This window comes from Malania oleifera, chromosome 1, assembly GCF_029873635.1.
Source record: "Malania oleifera isolate guangnan ecotype guangnan chromosome 1, ASM2987363v1, whole genome shotgun sequence".
NCBI classification, from domain to species: domain Eukaryota; kingdom Viridiplantae; phylum Streptophyta; class Magnoliopsida; order Santalales; family Ximeniaceae; genus Malania; species Malania oleifera.
The window spans coordinates 127,688,427-127,713,003 of NC_080417.1; the positions used below are offsets into that span (position 1 = coordinate 127,688,427).

General features: G+C 34.0%; 1 protein-coding gene across 1 annotated transcript in view; it reads left to right on the forward strand.

The window, feature by feature from the left end:
- The first annotated feature begins 17,939 nt into the window (after positions 1-17,939).
- LOC131148927 (probable LRR receptor-like serine/threonine-protein kinase At1g53430) overlaps positions 17,940-24,577 on the forward strand; it is a 10,638-nt gene continuing 4,000 nt past the window's right edge. The window contains exons 1-6 of the mRNA XM_058098890.1: positions 17,940-18,316; positions 20,218-20,389; positions 22,128-22,199; positions 22,726-22,794; positions 22,927-22,998; positions 23,081-23,152. Coding sequence (XP_057954873.1) covers positions 18,193-18,316; positions 20,218-20,389; positions 22,128-22,199; positions 22,726-22,794; positions 22,927-22,998; positions 23,081-23,152 — 581 coding nt within the window. The 5' untranslated portion in view covers positions 17,940-18,192. The remainder of the gene's footprint in view (positions 18,317-20,217; positions 20,390-22,127; positions 22,200-22,725; positions 22,795-22,926; positions 22,999-23,080; positions 23,153-24,577) is intronic.

The window sequence follows — 24,577 nt, forward strand, 5'->3', positions numbered from 1 at the left end:
ATGTGTAGGATAGTTCTTTTCATATTCTTTCAATTGTCTGGACGTATACGCCACTACCCTGCCATACTATATCAACATACAATCAAGTCCCTTCAAGAATGCATTACTGTAGATAGTATAGCCCTCACCCCCAGATGGGATGACTAATACTAGTGTTGTGACTAACCTCTGCTTCAACTCTTGAAAACTCTGCTCACAGCTGTCACCCACTCAAACCCGACGTTCTTTCTCGTCAGTCGTGTCAAAGGTAATGACAAAGCTGAGAATCCTTCAATGAAACGACGGTAATAGCCAGCTAGTCCCAAGAAACTCCTAATCTCCTGGACGTTCCTCGGTCTAGTCCAATTCACAACTGCCTCAATCTTGCTAGGATCCACAGAAATACCATCTTCACATACAACATGCCCCAAAAACACGACCTTCTCCAGCCAAAATTCACATTTACTGAACTTGGCGTACAACTTCTTGTCCCGAAGTGTCTGCAAAACTTTCCTCAAGTGCGTCTCATGCTCCTCATAGCTCCTCAAATAGACCAATACATCATCAATAAACACAACAACAAACTGGTCTAGATATCGATGAAAGACTCTGTTCATCAAATCCATAAATACCGTAGGAGCATTCGTCAATCCAAATGGCATAACGAGAAACTCGTAATGTAAAAACCCCAAAAAGAGATATAGCAGATTAGTAGAATGATTTTTAAAAATAAATAAATAAATAAATAATTAATTAATTAATTAATTAATTAATTAATTAATCGGATTTAAAAAAAAGAAAAGAAAAAAATTAATTAAAAATTTATTTTTTATTAATAAAATATATTATTATTAATATTAATTAAATTTATTATTATTATTATTATTATTATTATTATTATTATTATTATTATTATTATTATTACATCCTGAAGCTTCCAGCTTCAAGATTTCTTCTTCTCCTTCTTCTTCTTCTTCTTTTTCTTCTTCTTCTTCTTTATTTATTTATTTTTCTTCTTTCGTGCAACCTATAACCTCTCTTTCTCTCCTCACGATCTCTCTCCCTCTCTCCTCGATTTCGTGATGGATTTTCGCCCAATCAAAAATCCAAAAATTCCATTGGACTCCATTCGTTGCTGCCGTCATTTCTACCGAAGTGGATCGGTGGTAGGAGCGACGTAAGCATATTCCCTGGGGTAAGCCATTTTTTCCTTTTTCTTTAATTTCTTACAAAATATGAGCCCAATTGACGAACGAACACCACCACGAGAATTTAGGGATGATTCTCTACAAGTCTAGTGGAACAGAGTTCTCATGGGAGTGTCGGGCCAAAACCCCAAATTTGAGGTGCAGGGGTTATTAAAGGATTTATTTTTAATTAGTTAGTATTAATTTAGAAATGCTAAAATATTGAGCATCTGGGACTGAAGTAGAATTTCTAGAATTTAGGGTCCGGGTGAGCGCCGCGGGTGTAATTTTGGGACCCGCAAGCAAAATTTAGAAAATTAAGTAGGGATGTTAAATAATAGTTTAAATATTAATTTAAGGTATATGGAGCCTAGGGAAGGCTAGATGAGTATTATTTTAGAGAAATAGATTAATTAATCTGAGAAAAATGTAAATTGCAGGAATTAGATTTCGGGCGCCAAGGGCGTGAAATTTTGGGTCCTAACGAATTTCTCAGTAGTCAGGTAAGAGAATAAACTAAAGCAGCAATTTTTCATACAAATTATTATTGATTATGAGTAAATTTACTTTCAGAAAAGCATATGTTATATTGTGTATTACGAATGAAATGTACGATTGGGAAAATACTGCTATGATGATTAAAATGTATATGTATGTATGAGATGTAAGGAATTCACGATTTTAGAATATAAAGTATGGTTTTTTATACAGCACATGTATGGCATGAATATTGTTTTACGTGGAATGTATTATGATTTGAAAAATTTTACAAACGAAACATGTTTTCAAGTATTATGAAAAGATGAATTATGTTGTGATGGTTTTGACGATTATATGATAAATGATGTATTTTCAGAATATATATACCTGAAGTCATATATTTATGTTATTGGCATGAGGCCGTATTTATGTTATTGGCACGAGGCCATATATTTATGTTATCAGCACGAGACCGTATTTATGTTATTGGCGCGAGGCCATGTATTTATGTTATCGGCACGAGATTGTATTTATGTTATTAACGCGAGGCCATGTATTTATATTTTCGGCACGAGGCCGTAATGATGTTATATATATGATCATGTATTATATGTTATCACCACCAGGATGTTAGTTTAGTTCAGTTCAGGGACTCGGTACCGTAGCTATATGTGTAGATCAGATATCTACGTCAGATTAGTGCTAACCATCCCACGAGGGGATGGGAGATGGATAGTCGATGTGGCTTTCAGTAGAGTGTGGATGTCCACCTGGCAGTTCGGACCAGGGTGTTGCGGGCTCATCGTACTTACAGACATATTTGATTCGGCAGTGGTCGGCCAGCCATTGTCAGGTCTCGCCTTCAGGCTGCACAACCTGTCATGGAGGGTAATACATGACACCAGCTAGTTATTCATCCTGAATTTGTTTTCAGTACTATAGTTATAACATATGATTTTATGTATGTTATGATTTATTAATAGATGTGAAAATATATGTTTACCCAGAACGATATGATGATGTTTATAGAATTATGAAATGTACTGTATACGTATAAATATATTAAATATTCATGTTGCTACACAACTGTATTTAGTTTATTTTTCCTTACTGAGAAATGTCTCACCCCCGAACATTAAATGATTTTCAGGAAATCCAGTGAGACCGGCGAGCAAGAGCTGCCATTGAGTGATTGGAGCTTCCCTACTAGAAGGGTAAGCATTGAACTTGGACTAGGAGATTTTTGTTGTATAGTCCTAGTGTTATTTTGACTTTTTGGAGATTGTACATACAAACGGTATATTGATGTATAGAATGCTCTGGTATTATGTTTTATGATTGGATGTTTGAGATTTTATGTTTACTGCTGCTAGGTTTTTCGCTGTGTTTGACAAGTGTCCCCATTACCCATGGATTCAGGTTGACTATTTAATCTATTATGTGACATTTTATATTAAGAAATTGAGGGACATTACACGTAATGCTCGTACCGGGTCCTGAAGGCCGTCTTTGAGACATCTTCTACTTTCACTTTCACCTGATGGTATCCAGATCTGAAGTCAATCTTCGAATACACCCGTGTACCCTGGAGCTGGTCAAACAAATTGTCAATAAGGGGTAGAGGATACTTGTTCTTGATCGCCACTTTATTAATTTCTCTATAGTCTACACACATCCTCATAGTCCCGTCTTTCTTCTTCACAAATAAAACTAGAGCTCCCCACGGAGATACACTGGGTTGTATGAAGCCCTTATCAAGCAAATCCTGCAACCGATTCTTCAGTTCTTCCAACTCTATTGGCGCCATTCGATAAGGTACTTTGGAAATAGGCGATGTACCTGGAAGTAGATCTGTGGAAAAATCTACCTCTCGATCAGGTGGCAAGCCTGGTAACTCATCTAGGAAAACATCTGTAAACTCCTTTACTACAGGCGTGCTATCAAGTTTCGATTCATTTTCTAACATCTCTTTCACCATAGCCACAGACCCCTGACACCCACTCAGTAATAGTGTCGTGGCCTGAATAGCTGAAACTAGCTGAGGTGGGGATTGTACTTGCGACCCTACGAATTTAAATTCTACTTCCCCCAGAGATCTGAATATCACTTCTTGTGCATGGCAATCTATGCCAAATATAACATCAAACCCGTGCATGTCTAGCACTATCAAATCCGCATAATATAATATTTTCCCCTAAATATCTACTGGACAGTCGCGGAGTACCATACTACACCTCACTACTGATCCAATTGGTGTAGATACTAACAATTCAACATTTAACGATCGCGTTTCAGCCCCACATAATCTAATACACCCCGATGATACAAACGAGTGTGTAGCTTCTGAATCAAATAATGCAATAACTTTAAAAGAAAACATAACAACCATACCTGTCACCACATCACCCGCCGTCTCAGCCTCACTTGGTGTCAGAGTAAACACTCTGGCTGGAGCCGTATTCCTCTGCTGGCCACCACGTGGCGCCTGATCTCCTCCCCGGTATGATCTAGGAGCTAGAACTGCATCTAGTGGAGTAAGGCAGTCTCGTACCATGTGCCCCGATCTACAGCAGCGATAGCACACTGGAGCTGCATCTGGCGGGGTAGGACAATCTCGCACTATATGTACTGATCTACTGTAGCGGTAGCACACTACACCACCAGCTCAACACTCTCCCCAATGTCTCCTACCACAAGTCTGACAAATTGGAGGACCCTGCCCTGTCTGCACCTCGCGTCCTCCCGTCTCCTGTCTCTGCCCTCTTCTATGATTACCTCTCCTCCACTAACCCGGCCTGTGACCCTGCTAGAAGCTCGTAGATGCAGATCTCTTCCTCTATCCCTGCTCATCCGCATCAAGACGCTCACCAATCTCTGCCAAGGCCGCCCTGTCGACCAACTCAGCAAAGTCCTAGATCCACAACACCACCACCTACCTAAATATACTTCGCCTTAAGCCTCTTTCAAACTGTCTCGCCTTCTTCACCTCATCGGGAACAATGTATGGGGCGAATTGAGAAAGCTCGATAAAACGTGCCGCATACTGCTGGATGGATAGATGTCCCTGCTTCAAACTCAGGAACTCTTCTACTTTAACCTCCCTCACAATAGCTGGAAAATACTTGTCAAAAAATAGATCTTTAAACCGATCCCATGTCATAGCTATTGGAGTCACCCTCTGCTGCTCCAATAGTCTCATCGCAGTCCACCACCTCTCAGCCTCTCCTTTCAATCTATAGGTGGCAAAGAGGACCCTCTGTTCCTCAGTACACTGCAGTACAGTCAAGATTTTCTTGGTCTCCTGCATCCAGTTCTCAGCTGCTACAGGATCAACTCCGTCTGAGAACATTGGAGGATTCATCTTTGTGAACTTCTCTATGGTGCACCCCTGGCCTACAGATGGACCACTCTGCTCCCTCGAACTCCTAGCGATCTTAGCCATAATCTACTGAGTCACGCTACGTAATACCGCGTCAGAGTCGGTTCCAGCTACACCTGATGGTCCTGCTCCATCACTGCCACTCGCATGGGCACTATTTCCTTCTAGATCCATCCTGTAAAATAGTAGTTGCAATTCAGTAATCCTATCCTCATAATTTACCCACCTATCCTCACCACTTATCTCAACATTTCTAACTCATTTCTAATCCCCAGTCCTACATTCTAGGAACACAACCCGACAATAACTTACTATGTTTTTCCTGAAATCGTCACCCCAGGAAAAACACAGAAACTACTACGGAAGTCTTACCTCTAGACTGTAGAACAAAACCTCAAATCATTTCCTAAACTCTGGTATTGTTTCTTCTGCACTCTAAAGTCTATAGAACCTAGCTTCTTAGGCTCTGATTCCAAGCTATCACGACTTGCTCATTTTCACACATTTTTTTTTATAATAATAATATCATCATAGAATCGATACCACACATCTCACATCCAGCTCAGCAGGTCACAATCCACCTAGGCCCGTGGGTATCAGGAATGTAATAACCCAAGAAAAAAAAAATGAATAATAATAATAATAGTTAGTATTAAAAAAAAAAGAAAGTGTTTCTCTGTTAGGATCCTTGATTCCATGTTTGATGCCTAAGAAAGACCTTGTCTAAGCGAGTGCTCAGAGACCATTGCGGCTCAGTCGCTCCCTGGAGGTCGGCCTGGTCAAAATGGAATTTCATAGGATAAACAGGGTAGACACTGTTTATATACGTAAATATGTACATAAAATAATGTTTTGACTGACATAATTTGTAGAAATATATGATAAAATAATAATAATGTAAGTATCATATGCGGGGCCTACAAGACTGTGTGGGGCCCACATGAGTCCCGAAGCCGTATGGAGGTTTACACGAGTCTCGAAGCTATTTAGGATGCACAAAATCGTATAAGAATTATTCGAGTTACGTAGGATCCATTCGGGTCTCGAAGTTGTGTGGGGCCCACAAGACCGTGTGGGGCCCACATGATTTTTCAAAATTCAAATTAAATTCTTGTTCAAAAATAAATAATAAAATAAATAGATACTAAAAATAGTTTAAAAGTAATAACAATGATAATAATGATTAAGAAAAATAATAAAATAATTAATTAACTAATTGATTAATTAATTAGGTAAGTAATTAATTAAGAATTTATTTAATGGGAATGGTGGCAAGCACTCCCACATGGCCTCCATCCCCATCCCATACTCAACCCATACCTTGCCCATCCTTTGCCCATTCTTTAATTTTTAAAATTATAATTTCACCCATCTCCCCACACTTTTACAAATTCCATTTCTTCCCCAAAATTTTCCTATAAATAGGGAGCTCTCAACCTTCATTTTTCACAACAATTTTCCAAGGAAGAGAAGGATTAGTGAGTGAAAGAATTTGTGGTGGAGAGAGAATTTTTGAATAAATTCTCAATCACCCACTTTTTCCGATCTCATTTCTTAAAGATAATTATTGTGTTCGTAGCACACGGTAAAAGAAGAAGGTAAGTAAATTTTGATTATGTTAGTTTCTTTTTATTTTAAATTCATACCCGAGTTTATTTTGTAAGTAAATTTTAATTATGTTACTTAGTTCCACAAAATTTCTATGAGTTTATTTTTACGCATATTTAATTATACCAGTTCTATCTTTAATATACTTGCATCTATTTTTGGGTTAAGAAATGTTCCAATCCCCTCGGGTAAATTTTCAGCATTTCTTTCTATTCAAAAATAAAATTATATATATTTTTAACACAAAAATTGTGTGGCATGAGTTTATTTTTATATTGCATTTTTATGAAAATATGAGTAAAGATGAGATTTTCACGATATTATTTTTAAATTGCATAAATTATAATAAGATGATTTTAAAACCCCTTATGGCAACGAAAGTTCAAAGTTACAGATGCTCGGTACCGCAGCTTAAAGTTTATACGGATCAGAGTGCACCCACACTGTTTACAGAGTGGTTATTTATGTTAGTGGATTTCTCCTGAGTGCACACCTGGTTTAAGTCCAGGACTTAATAAGGAAAATCTCACTTAAAGTTTATGTACGTTGATTTAGTTTGGTCGGCCAGCCAGCTAAGTCCAGTCTTCGGACCGCACAACCCAATCATGGGGGTAAACATGACTTACGGCAAACAGGCCTAAGGGTGGTTTTTACAATATATGTTTATACATATTTAATTACGTATACAAAGTTACTGATAATTTGAAGGAAAAGTGTAAGTTTACGTGAAAATGATCATTTTGGTGCTTATATGACGATCTAAGGAAAACGTATAAGGAAAAGTATATGTATGTTTATCATTAAATATTTTTACAGTTTTAAAGTTAAAAGTTTAATTTAGCAGTTATAGTATATGATTTAAAAATTTACTGTTGAAATTGATGACAAAAGTTTTATGCAGGAATTTTTTTAAATTTATGTTTATTCTAAAAGAAATCTTGAAGTTATAGTATTCATTATTGTTTTACGAAATTCTTTAAAAACTCATTTTGGCCACACACTAATAATAATCTTATTTACTTACTGAGCGTCGTCTCATCCCAATCATATTTTATTTCAGATAACTCTGAAGGACATGTCGGGAATCAGGCTTAGCAAGCATGCGGGTGGGGATTAGAAAAATAAAGATTGATTAAAAATATTAGTATGGTTTCAGATATTTATGTTTGTGTAATTTTCCTTCTTTTGAAATAAATGATTGTAATATGGAATATTTGTGCTCTGGTTTAATAAAAATTGAGTTTATTTGCTTCCGCTGTAAATTAGTAGTAAAAAGTTAATATCCCAGGCCCCTCGGGGTCGGGGTGTTACAAGGAATATATCAGAATATATAGCAGAAGCCCTAGCAGCAGAAAACATACAATCTTATATATATATATATATATATCATCATATCATGCATTACAACACCAGAGTTACTCAAAACAATGTATCTTATATACACATCTCAAAAATCACATTTAGGGACATTCCTCGCAAAATCTAATTGTCCCTACAAAAACTTACCCTTTAAAAAGGGCAGGTATACAGTACTATATCAGCGATACTTTTCCCGCTCTCCTATCTGGGGCTCCTAAAAAGTTAATAGAATTTAGGGGTGAAACACCTCTCGGTAAGGGAAATAAACTAATACTAGTGTGTGGCAACATGAGTATACCGTGTTCTACATATACCATACATATCATATTCAGTACTGTTTATCAAATCTGGGAAAACATATGCATATCAAAACATGGCAGAACATACTGCATTTTCATAAACATTTCTCATCTTATATCATAATAATAATAACATAAAAATAATCTTAGTAGGTTAGCTGGCTATTGTCATGTATTACCCCCACATGACTAGGTTGTGTGGCCCGAAGGCGGGACCTGACAATGGTTGGCCGACCACTGCCAAGTCAAATAGTAGTCTGTAGGTTCGATGGGTCTACCCATACTGGTTCGTACACTAGGGGCGATAACAGTACACTTCTTGAAAATAATCACATCGACCATCCAATCTCACACCACTCCGTACAGCAGCGTTAACACATATGTCATGATCATGAGGACCGTGGACACATAGCAATGGTACCGTGCAAGTGCTAGCCTAGACCAAGCCAACCAGGTTCTGATATCATATACATATACTAAAAAAATCGTGATACATGGACATCTCATATCAATAATTATCAAATCAATCACATCATTTTTCACATATACATATTTCATGAAAGTCATCGGCCCGTACGCGAAATTACACATTTTATCATAGCTTGGCCCGTACGTCGGAAAATCACATAACACAGCCCATACGCTGGCAAATCACATAGCTCGGCCCGTACGCCGACAAATCACATAGCACGGCCCGTACGCTAGCAAATCACATAGCTCGACCCATAAGCCGGCAAATCACATAGCACAACCTGTACACTGACAAATCTCATCATATAGCACGGCCCGTACGCCGGAAAATCACATATACATATAAAAATATCTATGCCCGTACACCGATTTTCCCATCATAAAAACCCGTGCCATAATCATATTCCTAGAAAACAGTTTTTTATACATTTTATACTCATGCCACACAAGCGGATTTTCATATATTCAATCATACGATCATTTTCATAGTATTTTACAAATATAAAACATGTATATAAATATATATACATTTTCCGCAAATCAGATGCTAAATATATACATATACATACATTTTCTCAAAACAAAACTAGTTTAGTTTATCCCCTTACCTAATTTCTGCAAAGCCCCTAAAAAAATCTTCCCTACACCCGCAGGGTTCCCAACTCAATAATCCTGGAAACGAAAACTCGCAGAATTAAAGTTCAGTATTTTCGTACGTACAACATTTTCTATAATTACCACAAAGTCAAATTTGGCTTAGAAAACCTTACCTCAACTTAGGGATGATTCCCAATGTTTCCAACTAACACCCCTGAAAATGAAAATTTTCAACATTAAAGTTCAGTATTTTTACGCGTATATCACTTTTTTCAACTGTCAAAAATCCAAATATTGAGTATAAAGCCTCATCTTGGATTTGGGATGAAATCCAATTTCGTTTCCCTAACGATCCGCTCTGGCAGACTTGTAGAGAATCTCACTAGGAACGTCGTGGTGGCTTCGGTTTGTCGATCCGGCGTAAAAATGGCCCGGAATCAAAGAGAGAGAGAGAGAGAGAGAGAGAGAGAGAGAGAGAGAGAGAGAGAGAGACGTAGGAGAGAGAGAGAGGAGAGAGAGAGAGAATTATTCAAAATTAAAGCAAGCTTCCTGGAGAAGCTCGTGCAATCATATATATATATATATATATATATTTTTTTTTTCTTATCATACTATTCATTTACTTGTTAATTTAATTAATTTATTTTAATTTATTATTTTATTATTATTTTTGAAAAAAATTTTATTTTTTCCAGTTGCTACAAGTATCCTTGGTATCAAATATCAACATTGCGTCTATAACTCATGGCTATCCTGAGGATCTTTCTATCCATGTTATGCTTCCCCCCATGATCAAGGTTGTGCAGTCCGAATGCTGGATCTAACCGCAGTTGGCCGATCCGATTAGATATCATATCACATATCGCTTCTATAGTACGACTAACTGGCCTATAACCCTTATCTGGACTCAAGGGGTTCAACAACCCTACACAATGACAGAGTCGACTGTCATGCCACACGCTCTAAAAGTCCGTGTGGTTGCACTAACATCACTAGCAATGGTACCGTACTCAATATCATAACCATCCAACAGGGTTTACCACCACATACCTGCAATCATTATGCGGTATTGACATTTTATCATTCATATTTCACATATTTTCACATTTCACATATTCACATTTCAATATCAGTATTTTCAACACATTTCATCATTTAAATGATATTTTCTCAGTTCATAATTCATCTCATCTCATACTATCATATACATATCTTATTTCAGAATTACTCAATATTTCTCAAAACATATTTCCATATTTCACATTTCTTTATTTTTTTCAGAGAATACATTTTTTGCATATTTCACTTTCATCATTTTCCCACATTTCAATTTTCATATTAAAACACATTTCAGTATCACATATTTCACAAGGTAAATCATCTAACTCAGTTTAAACATTTCTCAATATAAATCATATGCCACACAAATTTCATCTGATATTTATATTATAATAAATTTCAAGTAAAATAACATACGTCATTTTCACATATTTCTCAACCCATAATTTTCATAAAAAGACTGTTATAATTTATTTCCCTTACCTGGCTTATTGAGAGTCTCACTAGAACTCAAAATCTGACGCCCTTGGCGCTCGAAATTTAACTCCTACAATTTACATTTTTTCTAAATTAATTTATTTATTTTTTCAAAATAAAACTCATCTAGCATTTCCTAAGCTCCATATACCTCAAATTAATATTTAAATTATTATTTAACAAATCCACTTAATTTTCTAAATTTTGCTTGCGGGTCCCAAAATTACACCCGCGACGTTCACCTGGATCATAAATTCCAGAAATCTTATTTCAGCCCCAGATACTTAATATTTTAGTATTTCTATATTAATGCTAATTAATTAAAAATAAACTTCTTAATAATCTCAATCTACGCCACTTTTACCACTGATCCGCTTCGATAGAAATGACGACAGCGGAGAATGGAATCGAGTGGTATTTTCAGATTTTCGATCGGATGAAAATCTGTCACGAAATTGAGAAGAGAGGGAGAGTGAATGAGAGGAGAGATAGAGAGTGTTTAGAAGCTGTGATGCAGGTGCAGCAGAATAAAGAAAAGAAAAGAAAGAAGAAGAAAAGATAAAGAAGATAAGAGGGGGGCGGCCACTGGACCATGTCATGGGTCCCTTCAGTCAGTCCATTGTGGACAGCGGCACATGGTCTGAGTTGATGGCTGAATGGTATGCCCTACCAAGTGTCCCGCCAAACGAACCTTTATTTGTCATGGAAAATTAAATCATTGCCTGCATTAGTCTGGCAGGCTTGAAGACATTTTTAACAAAATTACTTTCTGGCACGCCAATTGAAACCTGTATTTGCTTATACTAAATTGGCACGCCCACTAAAACCCTGTACGCCTCCAATTGCTAGGAACGCAAGTCAGCGTCCCGGCCCCGGGAATTGCTGTAAAATTCTGAAATAGTGATGGTGCAGCCAATTGCTCATTCAGGCTCCATGATTAAAAATGAATAAGATTTAACTTTCAAAATAAAAATTTGTTAGATTAACACACCAAATGACATAATATTATAGATAATTAATCTCACATGCCAATGCACACGACATACATTTAAAACCCAAACATGTCACTATGGCATTTCCACAAACACGTACACTACGTAGTGATTAACTTACAAGCTTTCAATGCGGCGTCTCAAAAATGGAATATAAGAGTTTTTAACTTACATAAATTAATTGAAACATGAAAAATATTTAGTTATCAAGAAAAGAGAAAAATAAAAAATGTTATAAATTAATTAACAAAATTGATTTTATGTGTCATTGACATATGATTTTTTTAAAAAATATATTTAAATCACATTAGAATAATTTTTCATTGATAGAAGGAAAAATATAATAAAATATAATATTCTCTATTTTTTCCCCCCCAAACATAGTACTTGACCCAAACAAGTCTTTAGAAAATACGATTTAATTTTTGAAGACTTCTCAACCAGACAATATTACAATATTATTAGAGCCAAGATCTTTTATCATCAGAGGCAATCACTTATACTTTTTTTTTTTTTAGTAATATTAATATTAAAATTTTAAAAGTATTGATTATCGCACAATATTAAAACTCTAGTGTCAATATAAGAATAATACTCGAGTATCTAGAGGTAGTAAATTGATATTGTATTTAAGAAGTTGCATGTCATGTAAACGAAGATACACTTGAATAGGGGTAAAGTGATTCATTAAATTCCCTTAGAAATCTTATTAGACTTAAATTCTATGATTGACAGCCTATTTGCCTTCCTAAACCCCTCATACATTTTTGAAAACTTAAACAAAAGATGTTTAGTGCCAAAACATCATGATCAAACCGTTAGATGTCCTTTATGTAATGCTTGGTTTGTGGGTTGAACCAATAATCTTGAGAATCCTCATTGATTTTTTGGTACTCTTGCGTTTGGTTTTATATTTTATAGTTGGAGTTCCATTTTATGGGTTGGTACATATTTTGCAAAACTCTTAAAGACGACATTCCCATCTCAATTTTAAAATGTGATATCTAAATTCTCAATCTGGAGAAATTACTTAAAGTTGTGAAACAAGAGAAAATGACATAACTTTTAAACTTTAAAATCTAATCAAAACTATATATAGCTAGTAAAATTGGCTCGCGCTTCCTATTGGACATACATATGCATTTTGATAATTAGTTTTAACAATAATATTAAAATTAAACATATTATTCTATATCATTTGCCAACAAAATTTGACAATTACTGATAAATATATATATGAATAATTATAAAACTTACATTTAGTGCATAAACTTTTTTAAAAAAGTTATGAACATGTACATATGATATAAACTTATTTGTAGCAAACTATCAACTATAAAATTAATTGAAAAAAATAAAATATAGATATAGACCATACTCGTATTGAATTAAAATTTAAAATGTAAAATTAAAATACTTTATTTTATAATAGATGAGAAGTTGAACACTCAATAATTTACATGCATTTGTGTATTTATATATATATATATATATATATATGCATAATTGAAATATTTAATTATTAGAAACTTTTGGTGGAAAGTAGGTGGGAGAAAGTTTATTGTATTGTATATATTATACTGAATATTTTAAATATAATTTCAATTACTTTTCTAATTTTCATGTATGTAATATATGTAAACAAAGTGTAACACGGTATATATATTTTTTATATTTTTAAATAATATAAATTTAAGTTAATTTTATAATTTAATCAACGTAAATATAAACTAAAGATAAGAAAGTAAGAACTAATAATTTATATTAATTTTATAATATAAAAGTAAAGAAAGTGGTAGAAAGTGATTGAGTTGGGATCCATTTAAAAAAATATTTTAATAAAATTCATTAATGTTGTGATTTTTAAATTTTGTCTCGAGAGAAAGTAATTTAGAAAATAAAAAAATTAATAAGGCAAATGTTGGGTGAGGAGGGAGGGGAGTTTAGCAAAATAAAAATGATTAAAAAAGTAATGAGGCTACGTGAGGCCCCTAACTCTCCAAAAAGAAGGTGAAAAAAAGAAAAAAAGTGAACGTAAAAAAAAAAAAATGGTCCGCATGGGGCCTGCCTCTGTCAAGGAAAGAGAGAAAAAAAATGAAAATTTAGATGTAAAAAAATTAATTTAAAAAAATAAAAAGTCATAGATAAGTTACTTTGACTTAGCGTTGGTGTACCAAACTAAGTTTAGCTTTCGGGCTGCACAATCCGCTATGGGGGTTATACATGTCGGTTATCCATGCAGGAAGGTTCTTTTACTCATGTTTGCAGATGTAATGGAAATAATGTATTTTCAATTATGAGTGTGAGTTACAAGTTATAAAATGTAGTTTCATTTAAAGTTATATTAATGGATATATTTGTTTACACAAAAACTCATTTGGCACACACTAATATTAATTTATTCCGTCTTACGGAGAGATGTCTCACCCCATCATTATCCATCATTTTTCAGATGCCCTGTAGAGTATGACAGTAATCAGAGTAGTGCAGTGGAAGCGTGAGTGGGATTAGATAAAGAGGTTTAGATTAATTGTTAATCTTGTTATTCTGGATTATCTTGAAATTCCCAAGGATGTATTAAATTGATGTTGGAGATATTGTTGATATTTTATTTATGCTTTTGATGAGTTCAGATCTATTATTATTTTATATATCGGGATAATTTAGTACTCTGGTAATTTGTTATGGAGATCTTCCACTGTGTATTTATGTGATATTAGAAATTTATTTAGAATAACACTCCGGACCTCAGTTTCAACTCCGGGAGGTCACAAATTAGGCCGACGTGCTGGTACCACTTTTATTCATTTATGAATTAAGCTGTGCTAGAATTTTTGAATTTACATGGGATCTTGACACTCATGTGATGTGAGTATGGAGAGAAGAATGGACAAGACAGTATTGAAATCCAAATTCAGGGACGTCAATGATTTCCTTTGTTAATTTCATATGCAATTCCACAATGACGGCGGACACTCCTACAATCATCACCAACAAAGAAGTGCTAAGAGCTCGTGAGCTCTTGAATGGCACCATTAACAAATCCAAAGTTTTTTTCCTCATCTTTATTTATTCTCATGTGAGATTTTTAAACATTATGATATTTTTACCAAATCTTATGTTTTGTGTAATTATATATATACATATAGTCTAATCTTATACCTGTCTTCGAGAGTGAATGGTGTCCCTTTCAAGGTGTCAAGTGTTCCTTCCCTTCACGGATTTAATCAGTAACAACCTAAAAAGCAACCCTAGTTATAGAATAATTAAATCATGGAAGAGCCTGATCAATGGTCAGTGATGGATCACCAATTAAAACCCCACTTTCTTTCTGGCAATTGCATGGACTCCAATATCTTGAATCTTTCATCCTTTGCTTGAGATCTCTTTTGGTTTTTTTTTTTGTTTTTTGTGTTTTTGTTTTTCGGTCCCCTCACATTCATTCATATCTTGTGCCCTAAATAATGTAGATTTCCACTTGTGTTTGTGTGCTTATTTTATGGTCTTCTTTGTTGTGTAACCCTTTTCTATGGTATACATTTTTTTTTTCCCTCATTGAATCACCATTAACATGGAGGTTTTAAGTTTTAATAACTGAAAATCATGTTAGATCTGATACATTCGTATACCTAATATATGTTGGACATATAATAGGAGAAAAGATATTTATTAATAAAATTATTATTAAATAAAAATATAAATATTTATCAGAAGTTAAGGCGTGAAAAGACTGTTATCCTTAAAGTTGATCATGTCTACTAAGAACATTTCTCAGTGCATATAATCACGACGTACGCGCCTCAAATTACTCAACTGGTTCAATTCGTGGACACTCACAAACATGTGAGTTTTAGGAAGTATAGTGTCATTTAATCATCCAACAAAATATAAATCTCAAAAGCAATTTGAATGTGTAGAGTTGTTTTGGAGAAGAAAAATGTATTTTGAAATGAATTTGGATGACAGTTTATATAAATAAAATTATTTATAACTTTCAACATCATAAATATGAAATGTTAAAATAGTAGTTAATATTTTAAAAACGTTAAAACTAACATATTAAATTTAACATATATCAAAATAAAGTCAATGACTGTTATATAATATTTATTAAATAGATAATTTTTTTTAAAAAAAATTGAAAAACATAAAACCAATAATATATTCTCTCATTTTTGCACCACAATACTAATTTTTCTTTCCTTTCCACTTTGCATAATTGATTTGATTAAAATAAAGAAAATGAAGTAATTATATGTAAAATCATATTTTGATTATTGTTTTACTATGTATTTTATTTTTTTCACTTTTTTAAATAATCAAACATAGAAAAAAAAAAAAAACATGGATTCATTAATTTTTTTATTGATATTTTTTAAACTTGGCCTAGTAAATGCCAATTTTGAGTTCACTGAATTCTTTAAAGAAGTGGTGATTCATTTTCCCTCGGAAATATATAATTTGTAGGAGGCTGCAATGACTAATATAGAATTCTTCTGCGGCCCCAGTACCATACTACAATGATTAATTTTATCTGATGTGACATAATAATTAAATAATTTGACTACAGACACTGCAATTTCCCTTCGAAAAAGTAATAATGATTTTTTTATAAAAAAGTATTTTTGAGATATTATTTTTAAATCCACCATCAATCATGCCCAATTCTACATTTTTGATGATGGGACAAATGATGCTCTAAAATGTAAATTATTAATTTTCCATGCCTAGTCTGTAAAATAAATAAAATATATATTCCCAAATTGTTCAATTTTACAAAAGGAAGATTACAATGGTATATATATATATATATATATATATATATATATATATATATATATATGATAACTCATAACTGAATTAACAACAGAATTAACAATTAAACTAACAATTTTAATATGCCTCCTCAAGATGAAGATGGTGAATAAAGATTTCACGTCTCCATCTTGCGGTAAAATGATGAAAAAAGATCTCCATTGATGTGAAGCACAAACGGAGATGATCTATGGGAGGAGATGGCGATGCCCAGAGCAAGCAAGGAAGACAACAGTGGTTTTGAAGTTCGAGATCTCACTGATGGAACCAAAGCATGCTTGGCGGCTTGCAAAGTTTGAATTTTTTTTTTTTTTTTTTCCATATTTTGAGAACATAAACAGCAATCCTTGAAAATCCCCAAAATCGTGCTCTTCCAATAACGCATCAAAATTTGACTGCAACCCCAAAACTCCTTCCATTGTTAGACAAAGCTGCTTTGTGTCATTCTTTCGAACACTTGGAGCACAATCAACATTTTCCATAGAAGCAAAATGTACAAAAAACTCAGGTTCCATTGTGATTGTGTCATTTTTTCAAACACTTGGAGCACAATCAACATTTGCCATAGAAGCCGAATGTGCAGAAAACTCAGGTTCCACCATAGAAGTGGAAAAAGAAACAAAAAGATTGAAGAAAGAAATGAAAAAAAAAAAAAAAAAATCCTTGGATACAAATAAAAATATATTGCCCCATGTTAATATTGGTTTCTGTGTTTGAATTGATGAGAAGAGACATGAAATAAAAGAGTTACTTGCTTTTTAGTTTAAACTAAAGAATATTTTAATTTATTTAAAAATAATTATAAGTAGTTATAGAAACACCTTTTATATTTAAAATTTTCATTAAATTTGAGAATTTTTCTTTTTTAGTGTTAGAAATTCCACATTAAAATTTTGTCATATACATGGAGGCATATTTGTATATATTATATTGATTGACTTAATAATTTTTTTAGTATTATCGATGGATATAATAAAGTCAATATTAAAACACATCATTAAAAACAAATTATAAAACTTAGAGGTCTGAAAATTATAGCTAAAAAAATTTATGAGTGTTATTTTATCTTTACATTTTCTTTAATGATTGTAGATTATAAAAAGAGCCAAAAGCCAAAAGAAAAATAAAATATTTACTATATAAATGTTAAAATAAATAACAAATAATATTTTATAACTATTTTAACATTAAAAAATAAAATTTTCTATTAATTTCCCGTTGCGAGAGAGCCCAGAAATAAATTTGATTTCCCCTTTCCCACGAAGAATCGTCCTCAACGGCCCTGTTGTCTCTGTTTCTCTCTCTTACAGTCCCCTGCCCCTTCTCTTCTCTCTTTCCTGCTCGTCTTAACTACCCTTTCGTTCTTGCTCAGACTCTCTCTCTCTCGCTCGCTCGCTGTCTGCGTTCGACAACTGCTATTTTTGAAGATTGGCTGCGAAGAAAGAACTATCGTTCTGAAGCAGGACCGCTACTTCTGTGAACCGGAGCAGATGGAGTCTTCCGTCTCAGACTTCGAGGTCGCTCCCTTCTCTCTCCTCCTTCTCCTCTTCGTGGCCGCGATTAGTTGCTTCACGCATCTCGGGTCTCACGCTCAACTTGTCCCTCTCGATGAAGGTAGTATTGATTTCTGTTTTCTTGTCTCATTTTGTTCCGGAAATAAATTTGTATGTTTGGTTTTCGAGAAATTTGTCGGTGCTGGTGTGTTGGGTTGAGAGAAGAGACGAAGTGCTTCACTTGTTTTTCTCTGTAACCAAACAAAGCGGAATCTACTTGTTCATCTGTGAAAATTCACACTGCCCCCTCTCTAGTGCTTCAAATAACCCGAAATCCACCGAACACAATTGATTATTCTCAGTATGTTAGTTATATGCGGTGCTTGCTGAGATTTCCTTTGAATGTTTTGATTGGCATTGTTTTGGGATCCAAATTTACGGAATCAGGAAAAAAAAAATCCCATGGGATTGAATGGGATCTCGGTTGCAATTTTCGAGCAACCCATCCAGTCGTAAACAAGAGAGGGACTAACAGAGGTTTTCACTTTCAGTTTACGCGGTATTTGCTCTTCCATTGTCACGAAGGCCAAGTTTTGTTACTGTTTTTTTTTTAATCTTACATTTTCGTTAATTTAAACATTGTGGTTTTATATTTATGATATTTATGCACAACTACTCATAAATTTATATAATTAATGGAGAAGTTAGGGGATGGAAAGTTTTTAATTACTAATTTATCCATTATTGAACAAAATGGATGTTGAAAATTCCCCTTGCATCTCTTAATTAATAGTTTAAATTATTATATTATTATTAGAGTAAATTACACCATAAGTCCCTAAAGTTCCACGAAATTGCACTTCCCTCCCTAAGTTTCAAATTTTCAAATTAAGACCTTTATCCTTAAAATTTTAATTCCAGATTTTACTATTGTGAATATGAAAAATTAAAGAATTAAAATATTATAATTAAATTTTAGGGAGTCAATCACAGTTTAATTGAATTTTAGAAAGTTATGATGTAACTTATCCTTGCCATTATATATATTTTTAATTGCATTATTATTGCTGCGGTCATTTTCTCCTGGTGCCAGTAGCTAGCTTTGGACCTTACCAAGTCCTTTCCCGTGGGCTACCCTGTCTACTATTTTTAGCGGATGAGAAAATTATTTTGGTGACGCAGTGGGGTAACAAATTTGTTCCATCTCAATTCTCAATGCATTTGAGCAATGTGGGCCCAGTTATAATTTACAGTGCCCTAGTCTCTCAGGGATGCCCCTAGCCTTTAGGGCCCATAAATGGTCCCACATCGGAGGCCTCACGTCATTTAGCACAAGCTTACCCATCTGTGAGCTTGCAACTTTGAGGGGCAGAGCCCAGAATCCCAGGTCTAAAGTGCGTGCAAATTCTTTATTTCTTTATTTTATTTTGTTTTTGTTTTTATTTTTATTTTGTTTCTGTTTTTGTTTTCAAGAGGGAACTTGGGTTGCTGAATAGCTGGCAGTAGCATTGACTCCTTCAAGATGATCCTGCAGGACCCATAAAACTAAAATAAAAAGTTGAAGGGATGAAGTGTGAACAGGCCTGAAACCAAATTGATTGGACCATTTTTATTTGCCAAATCAAATGCTGGCAACATATGCTGCTTTTGATCATGTTAGATTTATTTTCGTGTCTGAAAGAAAGTATAACCACGACTCCCCCCACGGCGTCCACCACGATATATTAAAAAGAAAAAACATAACCATGAGGCTTATGGTTTTACTTGTGTGTCAGGACAGTGATAGCAACTTTTCTGCTGTGTTGTTTTTTCCGTACTTGATATTATAAGATTTTGTTGTAACAAAAGTTACATGGAGATTCAAACTCATAACATCACTATTATTTGGTGTTATTTTGTTTTTGATATCCTTTTTCTACCTATTGTGCTGTAATTGGTAGTCTTTTCCTTTTTTCTGTGTGTGCATCTATTATAAGTTCATATGACTAACCAGTGTATCTTCCTGCTTCTTGTGCATAACAGTGCGGACTCTCCAAAACATATCCACAAAGTTAAACGTCCCTAATTGGAGCTTCAACCAAAATTCTTGCAGAGAGGGCCATTCTCTAAACGTGACACATAGTGAGACCAGTTTGAGCAATATCACATGTGACTGCTCTTTTGACAAAAATACTGTTTGCCATGTCAAAACTATGTAAGTTCTTTTTTATCCTCGTCTTACTTTTCGTTTAAGAAAGTCACCCTCGCGCACTCTCGCACATGCACTTTGTAAGGGCATATGTTCATGCGAACACATGTAAATAATGTTACATTCGAGGATTATGTTTTTCTTGCTCAGGGTGGGGTGAGAAGTATTGGTGTGATTAGCAAAAAACCTATACTAAACTGTGAAAATTTCTTCAAATTCTATTTAAAACCATAAATTTTGTCAGCCCCAGTGATGTACGACATCAACTGAAATTCGGAAACAGAGAAAAGAAGATAATGAGAATAGAGACTGCAGAAGGCAGAACAGATAACAGTGAAGAAATTAAGGACAGCTGGGAGTTAGAGAAGAGTAGAACTAGAGAGAAATTGGATAGAACCGAGCAGACATAGGCAGGAGGGAGGAGGAAGGAGAAGAGGAGGAAGAAGGAAAGGAGAGGGAGAGTGCACTGGAGAGAGATAGAGAGAGGAAAACTGACAAGGAATTCTCAAATCAGATCGCTAACTATTATATGCCCAATACTACAAGTTTACAACTAACACAAATACTTTAAAATAGCCCAACTAAAAAAGAAAATTACAGAATAACCCCAAAGTACTTAAAAACACACAAAATAAGCCTAAATTAACTAAAGTTCTAAAATATCCATGTTTACTAGTTTAAAACAAAATCCTTGATTTCTAAATATTCCTACCAAATATAGTTGTCTAGAATTAGTTGCAAGCTATCCTCTATCAGCCAGCCCCCTTAAATATGTGATGATGGAGCCATGGAGGACCAAGTGGTAAAACTGTGTACTGATAGGCAAGGTCTTAAATTTTGATTTCGAGTCAAATTTCGAAGCTCCAATAGTCCGAAAATTTCGATTTTGATTTGAAAAAATAATGGAAATTAGTAGTAAAGCATGGAATTCTTTGTGAAACTTTAGAATTGGTTAACAAACATAATAATATAAGTTTTAGGACTAATATATTACATATTAAATACATCTATGTTTTTTATGAGGTGGAAAAGTTGTAAAATAGTACGTGTATCAAACATATTTGTAAAATAATGTACATTAAACATATTCAATTCATACAAATGAAATTCATAAATCATTTAAATATTATTTATTATACAAATAATGATAATTTAGACATGAATGGGTAAATAAAATTTTACTGTAAGTTTATTTTTTCATATAATTTCAAAAGCACTTGTAATAATCTTTTGTTTCGATAAAATAAATTAAGAGAGAAATTTCACTTCACTCCTAAATCTCTCATTTGAATTCCGACGAAATTTGATTGTATGGTTAAAATTTCGACAAGTTTTGCTAAAATTTTGAGTTTTCGATAAAATTCGAATGATTTGTTGAGATTTCGATGGAAATTATGCAAGATAGAAATCAACTGTCATTTCGATTTCGAGGGTGTTGAAAATCGGAAATTTCGACAATTTCATGGAAATTTAAGACCATGCTGATAGGAAAGAAATATAAATTTAAATGAACAATCTATGCCCCAATATCATGGAAATAATTTTTAACCCTTACTCGTGCTTCTGCACACGTGTCCAAGGGCACCTTACATTTCATATGACTTTGTGGCCAGAATTGCACTTTCATTGTTAATATGTGGCTGATTAATTCAGGACTGCCAAAAGATCTAATTATTTCATTTGCTCATCCGCTAATCGTTTCTTATTTTTTATTTTTAATAAAACATTCCTGCTTGGATCGTAGCTGGCTGAAGGGTCTCAACTTAAGTGGAGTTTTTCCTGCAGAATTTGGAGATCTTAGTTACCTACAAGAAATGTAAGTGGACCATTTTTTTTTTTTTCATTGAAAAGTCAAATGACTTGTTCATTTTATTTCCATTAATTTGTTTCATTTATTAATTAGATACACTTGGAGTATGAATTTTAATTCCTTATTGAAGATATTTGGTTACTCATGAGTTCCAATTCACATCCTTAGGAAGCCCATAATGACTGATAATATTTAATGAGTTCCTATAAAAAAAACACTTGTCAAGTCTTTTTCGTAATCTCAGCACTTTCCAGCAGAGACGTTTCATGTTGAAGTTTTTAATAGTCTAGTTTTTTATTTATTTATTTTTATTTATTTATTTTTTTAATATAAGTGACTGTGGGATGCAACAATACTACCCACTTTCATGTTGAAGTTTTGCTTAAAGGAATATGGACTGCATGAATTCCTTTGCACATATCTTGATTTCCATAGATTTGCAAATTTAATTGATTGCACCATTAGCTCACAAGACACATTATAATGAAGAGAAAGAGAACAAGCTAAATTGTTGCATATTTTGTGAATGCAGCGATCTCACTTACAACTATATTAGTGGCTCAATTCCTGTGAGTTTATCTAAGACCTCTCTCACTAGTATGTAAGTATTTTTTGCAACTTTATCTAATATTTTTTTTGAGCATATATATTTTTTTAATTGAAAACTTGTCTTTCAGTGGCTCATTGAACAGTTTTATAATTGGAAAATTTGAAACTATTGATACATTTACAGAATCATTTCGGGAAACTGCATTAGTGGTTCAATTCCTAAGGAAATTGGGGACATTGCTACTCTTCAGCATCTGTAAGTATTGATATTAGGTTCTATGCTTGCATGGGCTATGAAGGGCGGTTGATCTTGTTCATAATCTAGTTGTCTTTTCCAGTGTTTTGGAAGATAATCAGCTTAGTGGATCGCTTCCTGAAAATCTTGGAAATTTGAGGCGCTTGATCAGACTGTAAGACAACCATCCTGAAAAAAAAAAAAATAAATAAAAGGATTACTCTTCATTCTTCCACTTCAGCATTTTTTTTTTTAGCTTTGAATTATTTTTTAAAATTATTTCTGTTCTCTTCGCATCATGTGCTGAAATGCAATGGCAATGCAAATAAGTTATTTATTATGCATTTCATTTTGTGGTTTGTGTAATGAATTTACATGGATGTGGAACAGTGTTAAGAGATAAATAAGACCAACCAACAACCTACGGATTGGCGGACTGTGCATTATGGGTTTCTTGGCTACTCAGTTTATTTGGTGGAAAAAATGGTTGAGCATTAACTTCGATTATGCCATTTGAGGTTAGTAATTTCAACTGCTCATGTTATCTTCATGCAACTTTGTTTTGACTGAGAATCTTACTATGTGAAGGCAGAAACTCAGGCTCTGTACTACCGCTGTCTTCAATATTTAATTACACACAAGTGAGTACAACGGCCTCATTTACCTTCATGGTAATACTATTGTTGGGCAGACCAGTCCTGATTCTTTTAAAGCAGGATCTATTATGGTCCCAGCACTATAATGGCGACCCCTCAGTGAGGGACTCTTAAAATTGTTTCTCGTCACTAGCAGGGAAATAAAGATAGAGGTTTATTAAGATCCGTGATTCAGTTTTAGGTTTGTTTTCTCTAGGAACAGCAAAACCTGTGTTTAATTACTGAAAGAAAGAATAAAAGAGCAGAATTCAAAATGAGGAAGTTACAGGGCACCATTACAGGGCTTTGGAAATTGATAAAACTCAATACAAATGCGAGTTTAGATACATCAAATCCTTCCTCGGTTATATTTCAATAATTACAAGGACTAGAGCCTCGTTCTTTCTTTCGCTGACATCGCTCTTCTTTTGGTCATGGCTGCCTGAAGAAAAAGAGATTCTTATTCTCATTTTAGCTCACTAAATTAAGTTTTACTTTTGTTGATGTTCAATTTCATATACAGTGAATTAATGGTGCATTATATAACTCATGACTCAACCATATTTGTTGCCCCAACTACATTTGCCTTTTTAACCTGAAAAATCCCCGAAAAGTGGTTGATGAGAGTGTCTTGTACACAACCTAGGAAGTAGCCCACTAGATCATGAATATTATTTTGTTGCTGCTGACCTTAGTCGGGCATTTAAGCATTGCTTAGAAGAATAATACCATGGAAACAAAGATCAAACTACTTTACATGGCAACAAAAATGGTTCCTTCTTTATTAGATTCTTAAGTACATCCTTAATGGTAGACTTGAGTGTATTGCATCTGTTCTTACTATCCTCATAGAGAATTGTTTCTACCGTTAGTACTTTAAGTACTAATTTCTATAAGCTTATGTCTGTGAATCCCATCCGCTAGTGGATGTATGGTTGCACCACTGTTTTTGCCACTTGTATTCA